General features: G+C 50.7%; 1 protein-coding gene across 2 annotated transcripts in view; it reads right to left on the bottom strand.

Annotated features, from left to right (window-relative positions):
- The window catches only part of ZDHHC5 (zinc finger DHHC-type palmitoyltransferase 5), a 46,811-nt gene that overhangs the window by 10,658 nt on the left and 12,620 nt on the right, over nt 1–23,533 (bottom strand). For both annotated transcript variants that reach the window (XM_069979582.1, XM_069979581.1), the window contains exons 2-4: nt 15,565–15,978; nt 3,306–3,427; nt 323–480 (exon numbers count right to left, since the gene is read on the bottom strand). In XM_069979582.1, the coding sequence (XP_069835683.1) occupies nt 323–480; nt 3,306–3,427; nt 15,565–15,668 (384 nt within the window). In that variant the 5' untranslated portion in view covers nt 15,669–15,978. The remainder of the gene's footprint in view (nt 1–322; nt 481–3,305; nt 3,428–15,564; nt 15,979–23,533) is intronic.

The following is a 23,533-nucleotide window of genomic DNA, read 5'->3' on the forward strand; positions in this document are numbered from 1 at the left end:
TGACAACCCTCGCACACACAGGACTCACCTCCACACAGTTGTCGCACACGCTGGGGGCATACATAGTAGCAGCTGACAACCCTCGCACACACAGGACTCACCTCCACACAGTTGTCGCACACGCTGGTGGCATACATAGTAGCAGCTGACAACCCTCGCACACACAGGACTCACCTCCACACAGTTGTCGCACACGCTGGTGGCATACATAGTAGCAGCTGACAACCCTCGCACACACAGGACTCACCTCCACACAGTTGTCGCACACGCTGGTGGCATACATAGTAGCAGCTGACAACCCTCGCACACACACAGGACTCACCTCCACACAGTTGTCGCACACGCTGCAGTGTGAACATCGCGGAGGTCTGTAGAAGCGGCAGGTGGAGCACCACTTCATGCGGACCTGGACACCTCTCACCTCCACTGTCTTATATAATGGCGCCCGGAAATCGTCCTCCTTATCTTCATCCTCTTCCGCTGGGGGGGAAGGAAGCAACAAACCCAAGGATTAACCCTTTACTGACGTTCTACCCCTGGGACCCTTTGGGGAGGAGTACATGGGGTGGGGGGTCCCTCCATTGTTAGTAGGTTAGGGATGATATAACACAGAGGATTATTAAGTGTACGGTATATTCGGTAAATTGGTCGGATCCAGTGTCCCCCGCTTTGTGGGATTAAGTGTTTTCTCCCCTGAATAGCCGGAGTATATATGACGTGTACAGGTAGAGGACGTGTACACCTGAGTGATGTGTACAGGTGAGTGACGTGTACAGATACAGGACGTGTACAGGTGAGTGATGTGTACAGATACAGGACGTGTACAGGTGAGTGACGTGTACAGATACAGGACGTGTACAGGTGAGTGACGTGTACAGATACAGGACGTGTACAGGTGAGTGACGTGTACAGATACAGGACGTGTACAGGTGAGTGACGTGTACAGATACAGGACATGTACAGGTGAGTGATGTGTACAGGTATATGACGTGTACAGGTAAGTGACGTGTACAGATACAGGACATGTACAGGTGAGTGATGTGTACAGGTATATGACGTGTACAGGTGAGTGATGTGTACAGGTGAGTGATGTGTACAGGTATATGACGTGTACAGGTGAGTGATGTGTACAGGTATATGACGTGTACAGGTGAGTGATGTGTACAGATACAGGACGTGTACAGGTGAGTGATGTGTACAGGTATATGACGTGTACAGGTGAGTGATGTGTACAGGTATATGACATGTACAGGTGAGTGATGTGTACAGGTATATGACGTGTACAGGTGAGTGACGTGTACAGGTGAGTGATGTGTACAGGTATATGACGTGTACAGGTGAGTGATGTGTACAGGTATATGACGTGTACAGGTATATGACGTGTACAGGTGAGTGATGTGTACAGGTGAGTGACGTGTACAGGTGAGTGATGTGTACAGGTATATGACGTGTACAGGTGAGTGATGTGTACAGATATATGACGTGTATGAGTATATGATGCGTACAGGTGAGTGACGAATACAGGTATATGACATGTACAGATGGGTGATGTGTACAGGTATATAACGTGTACAGATGAGTGACGAGGACAGGTATATGATGTGTACAGGTGAGTGATGTGTACAGATATATGACGTGTACAGATGGGTGATGTGTACAGGTATATGACGTGTACAGGAGAACGACGTGTACAGGTATATGACGTGTACAGGTGAGTGATGTGTACAGGTATATGACATGTACAGGTATATGACCTGTACAGGTGAGTGATGTGTACAGATATATGATGTGTACAAGTGAGTGATGTGTACAGGTATATGACGTGTAAAGGTGAGTGATGTGTACAGGTATATGACATGTACAGGTGAGTGATTTGTACAGGTATATGACGTGTACAGGTGAGTGATGTGTACAGGTATATGATGTGTAAAGGTGAGTGATGTGTACAGGTATATGACATGTACAGGTGAGTGATGTGTACAGGTATATGACGTGTACAGGTGAGTGATGTGTACAGGTATATGACGTGTACAGATATATAATGTGTACAGGTGAGTGATGTGTACAGGTATATGACGTGTACAGATATATGATGTGTACAGGTGAGTGATGTGTACAGGTATATGACGTGTACAGATATATGATGTGTACAGGTATATGACGTGTACAGATATATGACGTGTACAGATATATGACGTGTACAGATATATGACGTGTACAGGTATATGACGTGTACAGATATATGATGTGTACAGGTATATGACGTGTACAGGTGAGTGATGTGTACAGGTGAGTGACGTGTACAGGTGAGTGATGTGTACAGGTATATGACGTGTACAGGTGAGTGATGTGTACAGATATATGACGTGTATGAGTATATGATGTGTACAGGTGAGTGACGAATACAGGTATATGACATGTACAGATGGGTGATGTGTACAGGTATATAACGTGTACAGATGAGTGACGAGGACAGGTATATGATGTGTACAGGTGAGTGATGTGTACAGGTATATGACGTGTACAGGAGAACGACGTGTACAGGTATATGACGTGTACAGGTGAGTGATGTGTACAGGTAAATGAGGTGTACAGGTGAGTGATGTGTACAGATATATGACGTGTACAAGTTAGTGATGTGTACAGGTATATGACGTGTAAAGGTGAGTGAAGAGTACAGGTGAGTGATGTGTACAGGTATATGACATGTACAGGTGAGTGATTTGTACAGGTATATGACGTGTACAGGTGAGTGATGTGTACAGGTATATGACGTGTAAAGGTGAGTGATGTGTACAGGTATATGACATGTACAGGTGAGTGATGTGTACAGGTATATGACGTGTACAGGTGAGTGATGTGTACAGGTATATGACGTGTACAGATATATGATGTGTACAGGTGAGTGATGTGTACAGGTATATGGCGTATACAGGTATATGACGTGTACAGATATATGATGTGTACAGGTATATGACGTGTACAGATATATATCTGTACACGTCATATATCTGTACACGTCATATATCTGTACACGTCATATACCTGTACACATCATATATCTGTACACGTCATATACCTGTACACGCCATATACCTGTACACATCACTCACCTGTACACATCATATATCTGTACACGTCATATATCTGTACACGTCATATGACGTGTAAAGGTGAGTGATGTGTACAGGTATATGACATGTTCAGGTGAGTGATGTGTACAGGTATATGACATGTTCAGGTGAGTGACGATTACAGGTATATGATGTGTACAGGTTCTTTGAGTAGGAAACAGCAGCTCTTACCTCGCGGGAATATTCCGGGATCCATGAATGTGGCCATACTGAAATTGGCCAAAACAAAGAGGAACATGACAGCATTATAAGCAGGAAGAGCCGGGGACACCTCTGCGTTCAGCCACGGACATCTGAGGGGACGAGACCGAAACGTCAGCAGAGTGAGCAAAAGCGTCCATCTACCGTCACCCTCCCGTCCATCTACCGTCACCCTCCCGTCCATCTACCGTCACCCTCCCGTCCATCTACCGCCACCCTCCCGTCCATCTACCGCCACCCTCCCGTCCATCTACCGCCACCCTCCCATCCATCTACCGCCACCCTCCCGTCCATCTACCTCCACCCTCCCGTCCATCTACCGCCACCCTCCCGTCCATCTACCGCCACCCTCCCGTCCATCTACCGTCACCCTCCCGTCCATCTACCGCCACCCTCCCGTCCATCTACAGTCACCCTCCCGTCCATCTACCGTCACCCTCCCGTCCATCTACCGTCACCCTCCCGTCCATCTACCGCCACCCTCCCGTCCATCTACAGTCACCCTCCCGTCCATCTACCGTCACCCTCCCGTCCATCTACCGTCACCCTCCCGTCCATCTACCGTCACCCTCCCGTCCATCTACCGTCACCCTCCCATTCCCTCATGTTCCCTCCCACCACCCTCCTGTCCTCCTCCCATCACCCTCCTGTCCTCCTCCCGTCACTCCCCTGTCCTCCTCCCGTCCTCCTCCTGTCACCCTCCCGTCCTCCTCCCGTCACCCTCCTGTCCTCCTCCCGTCCTCCTCCCGTCCTCCTCCTGTCACCCTCCCGTCCTCCTCCCGTCACCCTCCTGTCTTTCTCCCGTCACCCTCCTGTCCTCCTCCCGTCCTCCTCCTGTCCTCCTCCTGTCACCCTCCCGTCCTCCTCCCGTCACCCTCCCGTCCTCCTCCTGTCACCCTCCCGTCCTCCTCCCGTCACCCTCCTGTCTTTCTCCCGTCACCCTCCTGTCCTCCTCCCGTCCTCCTCCTGTCCTCCTCCCGTCACCCCCCTGTCCTCCTCCCGTCACCCTCCTGTCCTCCTCCCGTCACCCTCCTGTCCTCCTCCCGTCACCCTCCTGTCCTCCTCCCCCATCACTCCCCTGTCCTCCTCCCGTCACCCTCCTGTCCTCCTCCCGTCACCCTCCTGTCCTCCTCCCGTCACCCTCCTGTCCATCTACCGCCACCCTCCCATCCATCTACCGTCACCCTCCCGTCCATCTACCGCCACCCTCCAGTCCATCTACCGCCACCCTCCCGTCCATCTACCGTCACCCTCCCGTCCATCTACCGCCACCCTCCCGTCCATCTACAGTCACCCTCCCGTCCATCTACCGTCACCCTCCCGTCCATCTACCGTCACCCTCCCGTCCATCTACCGTCACCCTCCCGTCCATCTACCGTCACCCTCCCATTCCCTCATGTTCCCTCCCACCACCCTCCTGTCCTCCTCCCATCACCCTCCTGTCCTCCTCCCGTCACTCCCCTGTCCTCCTCCCGTCCTCCTCCTGTCACCCTCCCGTCCTCCTCCCGTCACCCTCCTGTCCTCCTCCCGTCCTCCTCCCGTCCTCCTCCTGTCACCCTCCCGTCCTCCTCCCGTCACCCTCCTGTCTTTCTCCCGTCACCCTCCTGTCCTCCTCCCGTCCTCCTCCTGTCCTCCTCCCGTCACCCTCCCGTCCTCCTCCCGTCACCCTCCCGTCCTCCTCCCGTCACCCTCCCGTCACCCTCCTGTCTTTCTCCCGTCACCCTCCTGTCCTCCTCCCGTCCTCCTCCTGTCCTCCTCCCGTCACCCCCCTGTCCTCCTCCCGTCACCCTCCTGTCCTCCTCCTGTCACCCTCCTGTCCTCCTCCCCCATCACTCCCCTGTCCTCCTCCCGTCACCCTCCTGTCCTCCTCCCGTCACCCTCCTGTCCTCCTCCCGTCACCCTCCTGTCCTCCTCCCGTCACCCTCCTGTCCTCCTCCCCCATCACTCCCCTGTCCTCCTCCCGTCACCCTCCTGTCCTCCTCCCGTCACCCTCCTGTCCTCCTCCCGTCACCCTCCTGTCCTCCTCCCGTCACCCTCCTGTCCTCCTCCCGTCACCCTCCTGTCCTCCTCCCGTCACCCTCCTGTCCTCCTCCCGTCACCCTCCTGTCCTCCCCCCTGTCACCCTCCTGTCCTCCTCCCCCATCACTCCCCTGTCCTCCTCCCGTCACCCTCCTGTCCTCCTCCCGTCACCCTCCTGTCCTCCTCCCCCATCACTCCCCTGTCCTCCTCCCGTCACCCTCCTGTCCTCCTCCCGTCACCCTCCTGTCCTCCTCCCGTCACCCTCCTGTCCTCCTCCCGTCACCCTCCTGTCCTCCTCCCCCATCACTCCCCTGTCCTCCCCCCCGTCACCCTCCTGTCCTCCTCCCGTCACCCTCCTGTCCTCCCCCCCGTCACCCTCCTGTCCTCCTCCTGTCACCCTCCTGTCCTCCTACCGTCACTCCCCTGTCCTCCTCCCGTCACCCTCCTGTCCTTCTCCCGTCACTCTCCTGTCCTCCTCCTGTCACCCTCCTGTCCTCCTCCCGTCACCCTCCTGTCCTCCTCCCGTCACCCTCCTGTCCTCCCCCCCGTCACCCTCCTGTCCTCCCCCATCACTCCCCTGTCCTCCTCCCGTCACCCTCCCGTCCTCCTCCCGTCACCCTCCTGTCCTCCTCCCGTCACCCTCCCGTCACCCTCCTGTCCTCCTCCCGTCACCCTCGTGTCCTCCTCCCGTCACCCTCCTGTCCTTCTCCCGTCACCCTCCTGTCCTCCTCCCGTCACCCTCCTGTCCTCCTCCCGTCACCCTCCTGTCCTCCCCCCTGTCACCCTCCTGTCCTCCTCCCCCATCACTCCCCTGTCCTCCTCCCGTCACCCTCCTGTCCTCCTCCCGTCACCCTCCTGTCCTCCTCCCCCATCACTCCCCTGTCCTCCTCCCGTCACCCTCCTGTCCTCCTCCCGTCACCCTCCTGTCCTCCTCCCGTCACCCTCCTGTCCTCCTCCCGTCACCCTCCTGTCCTCCTCCCCCATCACTCCCCTGTCCTCCTCCCGTCACCCTCCTGTCCTCCTCCCGTCACCCTCCTGTCCTCCCCCCCGTCACCCTCCTGTCCTCCTCCTGTCACCCTCCTGTCCTCCTACCGTCACTCCCCTGTCCTCCTCCCGTCACCCTCCTGTCCTTCTCCCGTCACTCTCCTGTCCTCCTCCTGTCACCCTCCTGTCCTCCTCCCGTCACCCTCCTGTCCTCCTCCCGTCACCCTCCTGTCCTCCCCCCCGTCACCCTCCTGTCCTCCCCCATCACTCCCCTGTCCTCCTCCCGTCACCCTCCCGTCCTCCTCCCGTCACCCTCCTGTCCTCCTCCCGTCACCCTCCTGTCCTCCTCCCGTCACCCTCCCGTCACCCTCCTGTCCTCCTCCCGTCACCCTCGTGTCCTCCTCCCGTCACCCTCCTGTCCTTCTCCCGTCACCCTCCTGTCCTTCTCCCGTCACCCTCCTGTCCTCCCCCCCGTCACCCTCCTGTCCTCCCCCCCGTCACCCTCCTGTCCTCCTCCCGTCACCCTCCTGTCACCCTTTGCCAGCCTCCGGTAATGACCCAGTGACACACTGCCTTAGGATTTACAAGGTGGTAGTAAAGCTCCTGACAGGTATATTACACCTGCTGAGTCACCTCCCGTGTGTACGAGCAGGTACGGGGGCGGCTCTGGAGACACGTGAGGCCGGGGCACAACCACCTCATAAAAATACAGAAACAAAGCGAAAGCGGAGAAGGTTCTAAGACGACCGGAGATGAAAGGGATAAAAGACTCCTGGGAGGAACGTACAAGCGTCACTACAAGCAAGAGAAGACTCAATAACAATACAGGGAAGGATTCTCTACAGTCACAGCAGGAGGAAAACACTTAATAACAATACTGGGAACAATTCTCTACAGTCACAGCAGGAGGAGAACCATCAATAACAATACCGGGAAGGATTCTGTACAGTCACAGCAGGAGGAAAACACTCAATAACAATACCGGGAAGAATTCTCTACAGTCACAGCAGGAGGAGAACCATCAATAACAATACCGGGAAGGATTCTGTACAGTCACAGCAGGAGGAAAACACTCAATAACAATACTGGGAAGAATTCTCTACAGTCACAGCAGGAGGAGAACCATCAATAACAATACCGGGAAGGATTCTGTACAGTCACAGCAGGAGGAGGACCCTCAATAACAATACCGGGAAGGATTCTGTACAGTCACAGCAGGAGGAGGACCCTCAATAACAGTACTCTGCCTGAGAGCGGCCTGAGAGCAGACTCTATGCACAGATGGACGATCCAAGAGGACGGGCTTAGTGGCTTACCCCCGCTCGTCGGTATGAGTATGGCGTAACCTGTCACTGACTTCCATAAACGCTGCGCTCATTACAGATTGCAGCATGTAAGGGGTTCATGACAGGCAGCTGCAGGATCGTGGCTGCCTGTCATTATCTCCGGCCCCATCCACACTGATGTGTGCAGGACCGCTCTCACTGCAGCCGCCCTGCACTCATCTAAAGCCCCTCACTGTCAGGAACGTATATATATGTCGTGTGGACGTGAAGGGGTTAATCTGCCCGTTTTGAGTTTTCACCCAAGAATTCACATAATCAGGGATTAGCACCCAATTTATCATGTGTGACTTATTAAAAAGTCACAAAAACAGGTGCAAAGACACCATCACATGTCTCGACACATGCACTTACTAGTCATTGCTCCCACTAGCCAGAATCCTGCTCCACACTGATGAGGGGCAAACACCCCGAAACAGCTGTCTGTGGATGGAAACCGGACTTGGGTGGTTTCCTTGACTGGAGACATTCCCTGAATTGATTGTTCCTTCCCGGAGGAAGGTCTGGCTAGCTGACTGATACAAAAACAGGTTTGGGCCTACATCTGGTCAGCCTGGTCAGTACTGGTGCGGCCCTACATCTGGTCAGTACCGGGGCGGGCCTAAGCCTGGTAAGTACTGGAGCAGGCCTACGCCTGGTCAGTACCGGGGTGGGCCTAAGCCTGGTAAGTACTGGAGCGGGCCTACAACTGGTCAGTACTGGTGCGGGCAGCCTACGTCTATGCAGTACTGGTGCAGGCCTACGTCTGGTCAGTACTGGTGCGGGCAGCCTACGTCTGGTCAGTACTGGTGCGGGCCTACATCTGGTCAGTACTGGTGCGGGCCTACGTCTGGTCAGTACTGGTGCGGGCCTACGTCTGGTCAGTACTGGTGCGGGCCTACGTCTGGTCAGTACTGGTGCGGGCCTACGTCTGGTCAGTACTCGTGAGGGCCTACGTCTGGTCAGTACTGGTGCGGGCCTACGTCTGGTCAGTACTGGTGCGGGCCTACGTCTGGTCAGTACTGGTGCGGGCCTACGTCTGGTCAGTACTGGTGCGGGCCTACGTCTGGTCAGTACTGGTGCGGGCCTACGTCTGGTCAGTACTGGTGCGGGCCTACGTCTGGTCAGTACTGGTGCGGGCCTACGTCTGGTCAGTACTGGTGCGGGCAGCCTACGTCTGGTCAGTACTGGTGCGGGCAGCCTACGTCTGGTCAGTACTGGTGCGGGCAGCCTACGTCTGGTCAGTACTGGTGCGGGCCTACATCTGGTCAGTACTGGTGCGGGCCTACGTCTGGTCAGTACTGGTGCGGGCCTACGTCTGGTCAGTATTGGTGCGGGCCTCCGTCTGGTCAGTACTGGTGCGGGCCTACGTCTGGTCAGTACAGGTGCGGGCCTACGTCTGGTCAGTACAGGTGCGGGCCTACGTCTGGTCAGTACTGGTGCGGGCCTACGTCTGGTCAGTACTGGTGCGGGCCTACGTCTGGTCAGTACTGGTGCGTGCCTACGTGTGGTCAGTACTGGTGCGGGCCTACGTCTGGTCAGTACAGGTGCGGGCCTACGTCTGGTCAGTACTGGTGCGGCCTACGTCTGGTCAGTACTGGTGCGGGCCTACGTCTGGTCAGTACTGGTGCGGGCCTACGTCTGGTCAGTACTGGTGCGGGCCTACGTCTGGTCAGTACTGGTGCGGGCCTACGTCTGGTCAGTACTGGTGCGGGCCTACGTCTGGTCAGTACAGGTGCGGGCCTACGTCTGGTCAGTACAGGTGCGGGCCTACGTCTGGTCAGTACTGGTGCGGACCTACGTCTGGTCAGTACTGGTGCGGGCCTACGTCTGGTCAGTACTGGTGCGGGCCTACGTCTGGTCAGTACTGGTGCGGGCCTACGTCTGGTCAGTACTGGTGCGGGCCTACGTCTGGTCAGTACTGGTGCGGGCCTACGTCTGGTCAGTACTGGTGCGGGCCTACGTCTGGTCAGTACTGGTGCGGGCCTACGTCTGGTCAGTACTGGTGCGGGCCTACGTCTGGTCAGTACTGGTGCGGGCCTACGTCTGGTCAGTACTGGTGCGGGCCTACGTCTGGTCAGTACTGGTGCGGGCCTACGTCTGGTCAGTACTGGTGCGGGCCTACGTCTGGTCAGTACTGGTGCGGGCCTACGTCTGGTCAGTACTGGTGCGGGCCTACGTCTGGTCAGTACTGGTGCGGGCCTACGTCTGGTCAGTACTGGTGCGGGCCTACGTCTGGTCAGTACTGGTGCGGGCCTACGTCTGGTCAGTACTGGTGCGGGCCTACGTCTGGTCAGTACTGGTGCGGGCCTACGTCTGGTCAGTACTGGTGCGGGCCTACGTCTGGTCAGTACTGGTGCGGGCCTACGTCTGGTCAGTACTGGTGCGGGCCTACGTCTGGTCAGTACTGGTGCGGGCCTACGTCTGGTCAGTACTGGTGCGGGCCTACGTCTGGTCAGTACTGGTGCGGGCCTACGTCTGGTCAGTACTGGTGCGGGCCTACGTCTGGTCAGTACTGGTGCGGGCCTACGTCTGGTCAGTACTGGTGCGGGCCTACGTCTGGTCAGTACTGGTGCGGGCCTACGTCTGGTCAGTACTGGTGCGGGCCTACGTCTGGTCAGTACTGGTGCGGACCTACGTCTGGTCAGTACTGGTGCGGGCCTACGTCTGGTCAGTACTGGTGCGGGCCTACGTCTGGTCAGTACTGGTGCGGACCTACGTCTGGTCAGTACTGGTGCGGGGCCTACGTCTGGTCAGTACTGGTGCGTGCCTACGTGTGGTCAGTACAGGTGCGGGCCTACGTCTGGTCAGTACAGGTGCGGGCCTACGTCTGGTCAGTACTGGTGCGGGCCTACGTCTGGTCAGTACTGGTGCGGGCCTACGTCTGGTCAGTACTGGTGCGGGCCTACGTCTGGTCAGTACTGGTGCGGGCCTACGTCTGGTCAGTACTGGTGCGGGCCTACGTCTGGTCAGTACTGGTGCGGGCCTACGTCTGGTCAGTACTGGTGCGGGCCTACGTCTGGTCAGTACAGGTGCGGGCCTACGTCTGGTCAGTACTGGTGCGGACCTACGTCTGGTCAGTACTGGTGCGGACCTACGTCTGGTCAGTACTGGTGCGGGCCTACGTCTGGTCAGTACTGATGCGGGCCTACGTCTGGTCAGTACTGGTGCGGGCCTACGTCTGGTCAGTACTGATGCGGGCCTACGTCTGGTCAGTACTGGTGCGGGCCTACGTCTGGTCAGTACTGGTGCGGGCCTACGTCTGGTCAGTACTGGTGCGGGCCTATGTCTGGTCAGTACTGGTGCGGGCCTACGTCTGGTCAGTACTGGTGCGGGCCTACGTCTGGTCAGTACTGGTGCGGGCCTACGTCTGGTCAGTACCGGTGCGGGCCTACGTCTGGTCAGTACCGGTGCGGGCCTACATCTGGTCAGTACTGGTGCGGGCCTACGTCTGGTCAGTACTGGTGCGGGCCTACGTCTGGTCAGTACCGGTGCGGGCCTACGTCTGGTCAGTACTGGTGCGGGCCTACGTCTGGTCAGTACTGGTGCGGGCCTACGTCTGGTCAGTACTGGTGCGGGCCTACGTCTGGTCAGGACTGGTGCGGGCCTACGTCTGGTCAGTACTGGTGCGGGCCTACGTCTGGTCAGTACTGGTGCGGGCCTACGTCTGGTCAGTACTGGTGCAGGCCTGCATCTGGTCAGTACTGGTGCGGGCCTACGTCTGGTCAGTACTGGTGCGGGCCTACGTCTGGTCAGTACTGGTGTGGGCCTACGTCTGGTCAGTACTGGTGCGGTCACTATGGCGCAGCTACATCCTAATAAATCAGTCACAAGATATAGGAACAAAATATCCACAATCCTGAGTAGAAGAGTCCCACATATTAGATATATATACTGTATAATATACTGTGAGAGATATAGTCTGACAAATCTCTCTATGTATACTCAGGTATAGCTCGTACTGCCATATGGTAATCATTATATATATACTAGAATGTGTCTTTCTTCTCTTAGGACTTGGGAGAGGGGGGGGTATAAGTGGTCTGGGGTGTCAGATAACTTAGGAACTCATCAGCATAAGACCCTCCCGAGCAGGCAGATAGCCAATTGTGCCAGTATTAACCCATGATGTAACCACCTGTCCCTGTACGTCATAACTAGTGTAAGAACTGTTGTTTGGGTAATAAAGCAGAATCCTTTTCCATGGATAATAATTGCTATTAGTGTCTGTGTGAATCTGGATGAGGCTCATACTATTATGTCATATCACTTGGATACCGCACAAAGAGGAAGAGATCGCTATTAGTGCGATAACAGTGCTAATCTGTATACACAGTACTACTGATCCCTACTGGTATATACTATATAATATATGATGGGGATCCCCCTCTATCCTGATCCCTACAGGTATATACTATATTATATATGATGGGGATCCCCCTGTATCCTGATCCCTACAGGTATATACTATATTATATATGATGGGGTTACCCCTGTATCCTGATCCCTACAGGTATATACTATATTATATATGATGGGGTTACCCCTCTATCCTGATCCCTACAGGTATATACTATATTATATATGATGGGGTTACCTCTGTATCCTGATCCCTACAGGTATATACTATATTATATATGATGGGGTTACCCCTCTCTCCTGATCCCTACTGGTATATACTATATTATATATGATGGGGATCCCCCTGTATCCTGATCCCTACAGGTATATACTATATTATATATGATGGGGTTACCCCTGTATCCTGATCCCTACAGGTATATACTATATTATGTATGATGGGGTTACCCCTCTATCCTGATCCCTACAGGTATATACTATATTATATATGATGGGGATCCCCCTGTATCCTGATCCCTACAGGTATATACTATATTATATATGATGGGGTTACCCCTCTATCCTGATCCCTACAAGTATATACTATATTATATATGATGGGAATCCCCCTCTATCCTGATCCCTACAGGTATATACTATATTATATATGATGGGGTTACCCCTGTATCCGGATCCCTACAGGTATATACTATATTATATATGATGGGGTTACCCCTGTATCCTGATCCCTACAGGTATATACTATATTATATATGATGGGGATCCCCCTGTATCCTGATCCCTACAGGTATATACTATATTATGTATGATGGGAATCCCCCTGTATCCTGATCCCTACAGGTATATACTATATTATATATGATGGGGTTACCCCTGTATCCTGATCCCTACAGGTATATACTATATTATATATGATGGGGATCCCCCTGTATCCTGATCCATACAGGTATATACTATATTACATATGATGGGGTTACCCCTGTATCCTGATCCCTACAGGTATATACTATATTATATATGATGGGGTTACCCCTGTATCCTGATCCCTACAGGTATATACTATATTATATATGATGGGGTTACCCCTCTATCCTGATCCCTACAGGTATATACTATATTATATATGATGAGGTTACCCCTCTATCCTGACCCCTACAGGTATATACTATATTATATATGATGGGGTTACCCCTGTATCCTGATCCCTACAGGTATATACTATATTAGATATGATGGGGATCCCCCTGTATCCTGATCCCTACAGGTATATACTATGTTATATATGATGGGATTACCCCTGTATCCTGATCCCTACAGGTATATACTATATTATATATGATGGGGATCCCCCTGTATCCTGATCCCTACAGGTATATACTATATTATATATGATGGGGTTACCCCTGTATCCTGATCCCTACAGGTATATACTATATTATATATGATGGGGTTACCCCTGTATCCTGACCCCCTACAGGTATATACTATATTATATATGATGGGGATCCCCTCTATCCTGATCCCTACAGGTATATACTATATTATATATGATGGGGTTACCCCTCTATCCTGATCCCTACAGGTATATACTATATTACATATGATGGGGTTACCCCTGTATCCTGATCCCTACAGGTATATACTATATTATATATGATGGGGTTACCCCTGTATCCTGATCCCTACAGGTATATACTATATTACATATGATGGGGTTACCCCTGTATCCTGATCCCTACAGGTATATACTATATTATGTATGATGGGGTTACCCCTGTATCCTGATCCCTACAGGTATATACTATATTATATATGATGGGGTTACCCCTCTATACTGATCCCTACAGGTATATACTATATTACATATGATGGGGTTACCCCTGTATCCTGATCCCTACAGGTATATACTATATTATATATGATGGGGTTACCCCTGTATCCTGATCCCTACAGGTATATACTATATTACATATGATGGGGTTACCCCTGTATCCTGATCCCTACAGGTATATACTATATTATATATGATGGGGTTACCCCTGTATCCTGATCCCTACAGGTATATACTATATTATGTATGATGGGGTTACCCCTGTATCCTGATCCCTACAGGTATATACTATATTATGTATGATGGGGTTACTCCTGTATCCTGATCCCTACAGGTATATACTATATTATATATGATGGGGTTACCCCTGTATCCTGATCCCTACAGGTATATACTATATTATATATGATGGGGTTACCCCTCTATCCTGATCCCTACAGGTATATACTATATTATGTATGATGGGGTTACCCCTGTATCCTGATCCCTACAGGTATATACTATATTATATATGATGGGGTTACCCCTGTATCCTGATCCCTACAGGTATATACTATATTATATATGATGGGGTTACCCCTGTATCCTGATCCCTACAGGTATATACTATATTATATATGATGGGGTTTCCCCTGTATCCTGATCCCTACAGGTATATACTATATTATATATGATGGGATTACCCCTGTATCCTGATCCCTACAGGTATATACTATATTATATATGATGGGGTTTCCCCTGTATCCTGATCCCTACAGGTATATACTATATTATATATGATGGGATTACCCCTGTATCCTGATCCCTACAGGTATATACTATATTATATATGATGGGGTTACCCCTGTATCCGGATCCCTACAGGTATATACTATATTATATATAACAGGATCACCCGGACATAGTCACCATTTGGGTGTGACAGTAGGCGTAGGGTCCTGGGTGACATCCTGACTATGTGATTGTATAGAAGTGCTGCCTGTCTTCCCTTAGGTCGTACGGTTATGTCATATACTCACACAAAGTCCAGCTGATGCACTTTCGATTGTTTTGTTGTTTATTCTATTGTGTGGTTGTTATTCGCACTTTGTGGCAGGAATTATTTGCATGTACATCTATAAATTTAGGATATTTTTGTGTTTCCTTTAGCTCCCTGGATATACAGTCAGAGTTTTTTCCTTTCACTATTAGACTCGCAGGGTACGTCACCGCTATTTACTTACTTTCAGTCTCTATTAGTTGATAATCTTTCACCCATTGTCATTATCCTGACTATTAGTTATATGACGGATAGTGATTTGTACTACTTTTGCATTATATTATAGGTGCTATATTCCCTGTTTTCCAGGTTATGATTCTTCTCTCCTCCTATTCATCCCGGTGGGCGGCAGCAGATGATCCCCGCTTGGTGGTCACGTGACCAGACGATTACGGGGAGGTCACGGAGATGTTTTATGCTGGAGCGCTCCGGCCCTGATGGATATATCATGAGGTTCAGACGGCTGTAATCTCTTTAGATGGTTTGTATATACTGAGTAATCCCAAAATCTGGGACAGAATTAAAGGGCCAGATGGGGGTGTCAGTCGGAGGAATACATGGAGAATAAAGGAGGAGACGTGGGGAGGAACAGGTAACAGAGAATAAAGCGAGGTATATAAGGAGGGCGGCAGCATGGAGGGCCACAGAGAGAGCACAGACGGTCGCACTTACGTGAAGGTGAAGAAGAGTGTGGTGGAGCCCACCAGGAAGACGGTGGCTGCGGAGACCGGGATGTACTTGCTGGGTTTGAATGACTTGACAGTTCCTGCAGGCATGGTGAGGATGGGCGGATGGGACCAGGGGGTACAGCATATCCCCACAGCGCACTCCGAGGCAAGGCGAGAAACACGGCTATTACAGACCTCCCCACATGTCAGTGCCTAAGAATCCGGGGGTCTCTGATAGTGAAAGCCTCCCCTCCTCCAATCTCCAGAGTGAGGGGAGCAGCAATGTCTTGCAGCCCTTGGCCCCCTCCTCTTATTAGTCCGTCTCCCTCCTTGCAGTAATCCCTTGGTAATCCATGTGGCTGATGACACCGGGGGCGGGGGTCCGTGTCCGAGCTGCACTCCTGGATTAATGCACAACCTGCAGAGAGACAACGATGACATGGTGAAGCACGCTGCAACGAAACGTCATATAAACAATACAAAGCGTCATATAAACAACACACAACACATCATATGAACAACACGCTACAGTCTCATGTCATATAAACAATACAAAAAACATCATATAAACAACACACTAAAGCCACACGTCAAATAAACAACACACAACACATCATATGAACAAAACGCTACAGCCACACATCATATAACAAACACAAAGCTTCATATAAACAACACACTACACCGAGACACAAGGCATCATACAAACAACACGCTACACCGAGACACAAGACGTCATATAAACAACACACTACACCGAGACACAAGGCATCATATAAACAACACACAACACATCATATGAACAAAACGCTACAGCCACACATCATATAACAAACACAAAGCTTCATATAAACTACATGCTACACCGAGACACAAGACGTCATATAAACAACACACTACACCGAGACACGAGACGTCATATAAACAACACACAACACATCATATGAACAAAACGCTACACCGAGACACAAGACGTCATATAAACAACACGCTACACCGAGACACAAGACGTCATATAAACAACACGCTACACCGAGACACAAGACGTCATATAAACAACACACTACACCGAGACACAAGACGTCATATAAACAACACACTACACCGAGACACAAGACGTCATATAAACAACACACAACACATCATATGAACAAAACGCTACAGCCACACATCATATAACAAACACAAAGCTTCATATAAACAACACACTACACCGAGACACGAGACGTCATATAAACAACACGCTACACCGAGACACAAGACGTCATATAAACAACACACTACACCGAGACACGAGACGTCATATAAACAACACGCTACACCGAGACACAAGGCGTCATATAAACAACACGCTACACCGAGACACAAGACGTCATATAAACAACACGCTACACCGAGACACAAGACGTCATATAAACAACACGCTACACCGAGACACGAGACGTCATATAAACAACACGCTACACCGAGACACAAGGCGTCATATAAACAACACGCTACACCGAGACACAAGACGTCATATAAACAACACGCTACACCGAGACACAAGACGTCATATAAACAACACACTACACCGAGACACGAGGCGTCATATAAACAACACGTTACACCAAGACACAAGGCGTCATATAAACAACACACTACACCGAGACACAAGACGTCATATAAACAACACACAACACATCATATGAACAAAACGCTACAGCCACACATCATATAACAAACACAAAGCTTCATATAAACAACACACTACACCGAGACACAAGACGTCATATAAACAACACGCTACACCGAGACACAAGTCGTCATATAAACAACACGCTACACCGAGACACGAGGCGTCATATAAACAACACACTACACCGAGACACGAGGCGTCATATAAACAACACGCTACACCGAGACACAAGGCTTCATATAAACAACACGCTACACCGAGACACGAGGCGTCATATAAACAACACACTACACCGAGACACAAGACGTCATATAAACAACACACTACACCGAGACACAAGACGTCATATAAACAACACACTACACCGAGACACAAGACGTCATATAAACAACACACTACACCGAGACACAAGACGTCATATAAACAACACGCTACACTGAGACACAAGACGTCATATAAACAACACACAACACATCATATGAACAAAACGCTACAGCCACACATCATATAACAAACACAAAGCTTCATATAAACAACACACTACACCGAGACACGAGGCGTCATATAAACAACACACTACACCGAGACACGAGGCATCATATAAACAACACACTACACCGAGACACGAGGCGTCATATAAACAACACACTACACCGAGACACGAGGCGTCATATAAACTACACACTACACCGAGACACAAGACGTCATATAAACAACACACTACACTGAGACACAAGACGTCATATAAACAACACACTACACCGAGACACGAGACGTCATATAAACAACACACTACACCGAGACACGAGGCGTCATATAAAGTACATACAACACACTACACCGAGACACGAGGCGTCATATAAAGTACATACAACACACTACACCGAGACACGAGGCGTCATATAAAGTACATACAACACACTACACCGAGACACAAGACGTCATATAAACAACACACTACACCGAGACACGAGGCGTCATATAAACAACACGCTACACCGAGACACAAGACGTCATATAAACAACACGCTACACCGAGACACAAGACGTCATATAAACAACACGCTACACCGAGACACGAGACGTCATATAAACTACACACTACACCAAGACACGAGGCGTCATATAAACAACACGCTACACCGAGACACAAGACGTCATATAAACAACACGCTACACCGAGACACAAGACGTCATATAAACAACACACTACACCGAGACACGAGACGTCATATAAACATCATACTACACCGAGACACGAGACGTCATATAAACAACACACTACACCGAGACACAAGACGTCATATAAACAACACGCTACACCGAGACACGAGACGTCATATAAACAACACACTACACCGAGACACAAGTCGTCATATAAACTACATGCTACACCGAGACACAAGACGTCATATAAACAACACGCTACACCGAGACACAAGACGTCATATAAACTACACACTACACCGAGACACGAGACGTCATATAAAGTACATACAACACACTACACCGAGACACAAGGCATCATATAAACAACACACTACACCGAGACACGAGGCGTCATATAAACTACACACTACACCGAGACACGAGGCGTCATATAAACTACACACTACACAGAGACACAAGGCGTCATATAAACTACACACTACACCGAGACACGAGACGTCATATAAACAACACACTACACCGAGACACGAGACGTCATATAAACTACACACTACACCGAGACACGAGACGTCATATAAAGTACATACAACACACAGGTGTAAACCATAATCAGGCACGTTCAGTAACACTGTAGGAGGCTGATAGCGATGCTGGGTGCTAGGCCCAGGCTTGTTCTCATGCTGGCACTGAGCTCGGCACTACCACCCTCCAGCAGTGGCAGTGTATAAAGACTATCACACACAGCACGTGTGGCCACAGTTTCAGGGGTGACGGCATAACATGCAGTAGACATGTCATGACCAATCCAACCCCCACACATTACTGGGGGCCGCATGGACATCACCAAACATTCCCACAACAGGGGTCCAAGGGGCATCACCAGCCATATACCCACTACTTCTTAATCCCCTATAATATGGCCCCTGCTTGCTCATCCTTTGGCCTTCTCCAGAATGCTCGATCCTCTTCCAGACTCCTCTATACCATTTTCCAAGAGCCCTCTCTCCTCCTCCAAACTCCTCTATCCAATTCTGACTCCTCTGTCCCTACTCTCCAGTCTTCCAATTAATAAGAGGGGTGCCTGGACGGAGGTTTGTGTGTGTGTGGGGGGGATTTGCATGAGATTTTGGAGCCCCAGAGTGGAGTAAGGTCTGCTGCTTGCTTTCCACTCTGCGTCTTCTCTGTCTCGCTGGACCTCATGTGAACCCAAACCAGAAAGGTAAAGAATCTGCCCGTCCCTATGAGTGATGTATCCAAGAAGGAAGATGACACAACATATGAGTAACATGTGAGTAATTAGAGCGCACGTGTCCACACCACAGCCCACACCTCCGGGTGCAGCTGTACCAGGCCTACAGCTCCATCAGGAGTAATCACTGAAGAACAGAGACCTCCGGGTGCAGCTGTACCAGGCCTCAGCTCCATCAGGAGTAATCACTGGAGAACCGAGACCTCCGGGTGCAGCCGTACCAGGCCTACAGCTCCATCAGGGGTAATCACTGGAGAACCGAGACCTCCGGGTGCAGCCGTACCAGGCCTACAGCTCCATCAGGAGTAATCACTGGAGAACAAAGACCTCCGGGTGCAGCTGTACCAGGCCTCAGCTCCATCAGGAGTAATCACTGGAGAACAGAGACCTCTGGGTGCAGCCGTACCAGGCCTCAGCTCCATCAGGAGTAATCACTGGAGAACCGAGACCTCCAGGTACAGCTGTGCCAGGCCTCAGCTCCATCAGGAGTAATCACTGGAGAACCGAGACCTCCAGGTGCAGCAGTTTTAGGCCTACAGCTCCATTAGGAGTAATAACTGGAGAACCGAGACCTCCGGGTGCAGCCGTACTAGGCCTACAGCTCCATTAGGAGTAATAACTGGAGAACAAAGACCTCCGGGTGCAGCCGTACTAGGCCTACAGCTCCATCAGGAGTAATCACCAGGAAGAAACCATCCTGCCCAGGAACCAGTGTTTGTTTGTTATAGGGGGATGCCGACATGGGACAATTACCTACATAGGAGGGGGCTTAGTACAGACCTATACTACATGGAGACACAGAGGAGACCTATACTACATGGAGACACAGAGGAGACCTATATTATATGGAGACACAGAGGAGACCTATACTACATGGAGACACAGAGGAGACCTATACTACATGGAGACACAGAGGAGACCTATACTACATGGAGACACAGAGGAGACCTATACTACATGGAGACACAGAGGAGACCTATACTACATGGAGACACAGAGGAGACCTATACTACATGGAGACACAGAGGAGACCTATATTATATGGAGACACAGAGGAGACCTATACTACATGGAGACACAGAGGAGACCTATACTACATGGAGACACAGAGGAGACCTATACTACATGGAGACACAGAGGAGACCTATACTACATGGAGACACAGAGGAGACCTATACTACATGGAGACACAGAGGATACCTATATTATATGGAGACACAGAGGATACCTATACTACATGGAGACACAGAGGAGACCTATACTACATGGAGACACAGAGGATACCTATACTACATGGAGACACAGAGGAGACCTATACTACATGGAGACACAGAGGAGACCTATACTACATGGAGACACAGAGGAGACCTATACTACATGGAGACACAGAGGAGACCTATATTATATGGAGACACAGAGGATACCTATACTACATGGAGACACAGAGGAGACCTATACTACATGGAGACACAGAGGAGACCTATATTATATGGAGACACAGAGGAGACCTATACTACATGGAGACACAGAGGAGACCTATATTATATGGAGACACAGAGGAGACCTATACTACATGGAGACACAGAGGAGACCTATACTATATGGAGACACAGAGGAGACCTATACTATAAGGAGACACAGAGGAGACCTATATTATATGGAGACACAGAGGATACCTATACAATATGGGGGCTCAGAGGAGACCTATTCTATATGGGGGACAAAGGAGATCTATACTATATGGAGACACAGAGGAGACCTATACTATATAGGGGCACAGAGGTGATCTATACTATATGGAGACACAGAGGAGACCTATACTTTATAGGGGCACAGGGGGGACCAATACTACAGTTGTACTCAAAAGTTTACATACCCCAGCAGAATTTTTCCTTTCTTTTTTCAACTCATAGTTAGTGGTTTATTTATTGTCATAATGACAACCAAAAAAATCCAAAATGGTCCTTATTAAAAGTTCCCATCCCCCAGTCCTTAATCCCGTGTATTTCCCCCTCTAACATCAATGACAGCTTGAAGTCTTTTGTGGTAGTTGTGGATGAGGCTCCTTAAGTTCTCAGATGGTAAAGCCGCCCATTCTTCTTGGTTCCTGTAAATCCCTGGGCTGTCCTGCATGAACTGCGCGCTGGAGATCTCCCCAAAGGGGCTCAATGATACCGAGGTCAGGAGACTGAGATGGCCGCTCCAGAACCTTCACTTTGTTCTGCTGTAGCCAATGACTGGTTGACTTGGCCTTGTGTTTTGGATCATTGTCATTTTTGGAATGTCCCAGTATGTCCTATGTGCAGATTCCGGGCTGATGAGTGCACATTTGAGTGCAGTATTTGCTGATAACCGTCTACATTCATCTTTCCTTCATCTTTGACCAAGTTTCCTGAAACTTTGTAGCTTACACATCCCCAAAACATCAGCGATGCACCACTTTACAGTAGGAATGGTGTTCCTTCCATTTTATAATACTACAAGTTAAGGGCATTAGGGTCCTATTACATAGGCCGATGGAGGCGTTTGTCTACTGGGCCTATTACACTGCTGGATTATCATTTAGCAAGGGCTGCATGGACATCGTTACTGATGTCCTTGCAGCCCTTGCTCAAACAGTATACATTACCCATCTTCGGTCCAGGGCTCCTCCTGCGGTCTGCTTCCTCCACAATCCCATGCGCTGCAGCTTCAGAGCAGCCTGTCTGGACGCTCAGTCAATCACTGCCTGGGAACACTGCGGCTATTATATGTAGCGATGCTCGGTCGGCACCCCATGATTTTAGGTTTGGGCCTAAAGAAACAATCAGCCGGTGATCATTTCATTGGCTGATCGTTGTCTCTGAGCAATAATCGGCTGAGTCAGGCCAATTTGTCGATTATTGCTCCATGTAATAGGGCCCTTGTATCTCTGGTGATACGCTGATCCCGGGATTATTCCGATGCCACTGGAGTTGGGAAGGAATTTCTCCCTGTGATGGGGCAATTATCAACTGCCTCATAGGGGTTTTTGCTTCCTCTGGATCAACACAGTAGGGTTTCTGTAGGTTGGACCTGATGGACACTTGTCTTCTTTCAACCTTATTAACAATGTTACTATCATAGGCCTTGGTGACACCTCTCCTAATGTAACATTTATGGTTGTGGCAAAAAAGTTTGAATTTGGTCTCATCGCTCCAAATTACCTTGTTCCAGAAGTTTTGAGGCTAGTCTCTGCTTTGGCGCTGTTTGGCGGCCCGTGTCTCTGGGCTGTTTGGCGGCCCGTGTCTCTGGGCTGTTTGGCGGCCCGTGTCTCTGACCTGTTTGGCGTCTCATTTCTCTGGGCTGTTTGGAGGCCCGTGTCTCTGTGCTGTTTCGCAGCCTGTGTCTCTGGGCTGTTTTGCCGCCTGTGTCTCTGGGCTGTTTTGCCGCCTGTGTCTCTGGGCTCTTTGGCGGCCTGTGTCTCTGGGCTCTTTGGTGGCCTGTGTCTCTGGGCTATTTTGAGGCTTGTGTCTCTGGGCTGTTTGGCGGCCCGTGTCTCTGGGCTGTTTTGCCGCCTGTGTCTCTGGGCTGTTTGGCGGCCCGTGTCTCTGGGCTGTTTGGAGTCTCATTTCTCTGGGCTGTCTGGCGGCCCGTGTCTCTGGGCTGTTTGGCGGCCCGTGTCTCTGGGCTGTTTGGCGTCTCATTTCTCTGGGCTGTCTGGCGGCCCGTGTCTCTGACCTGTTTGGCGGCCCGTGTCTCTGGGCTGTCTGGCGGCCCGTGTCTCTGGGCTGTTTGGCGGCCCGTGTCTCTGGGCTGTTTGGCGTCTCATTTCTCTGGGCTGTTTGGCGTCTCATTTCTCTGGGCTGTCTGGCGGCCCGTGTCTCTGTGCTGTTTCGCAGCCTGTGTCTCTGGGCT

The sequence above is a fragment of the Dendropsophus ebraccatus genome, chromosome 8 (assembly GCF_027789765.1).
Source record: "Dendropsophus ebraccatus isolate aDenEbr1 chromosome 8, aDenEbr1.pat, whole genome shotgun sequence".
Classification (NCBI taxonomy): domain Eukaryota; kingdom Metazoa; phylum Chordata; class Amphibia; order Anura; family Hylidae; genus Dendropsophus; species Dendropsophus ebraccatus.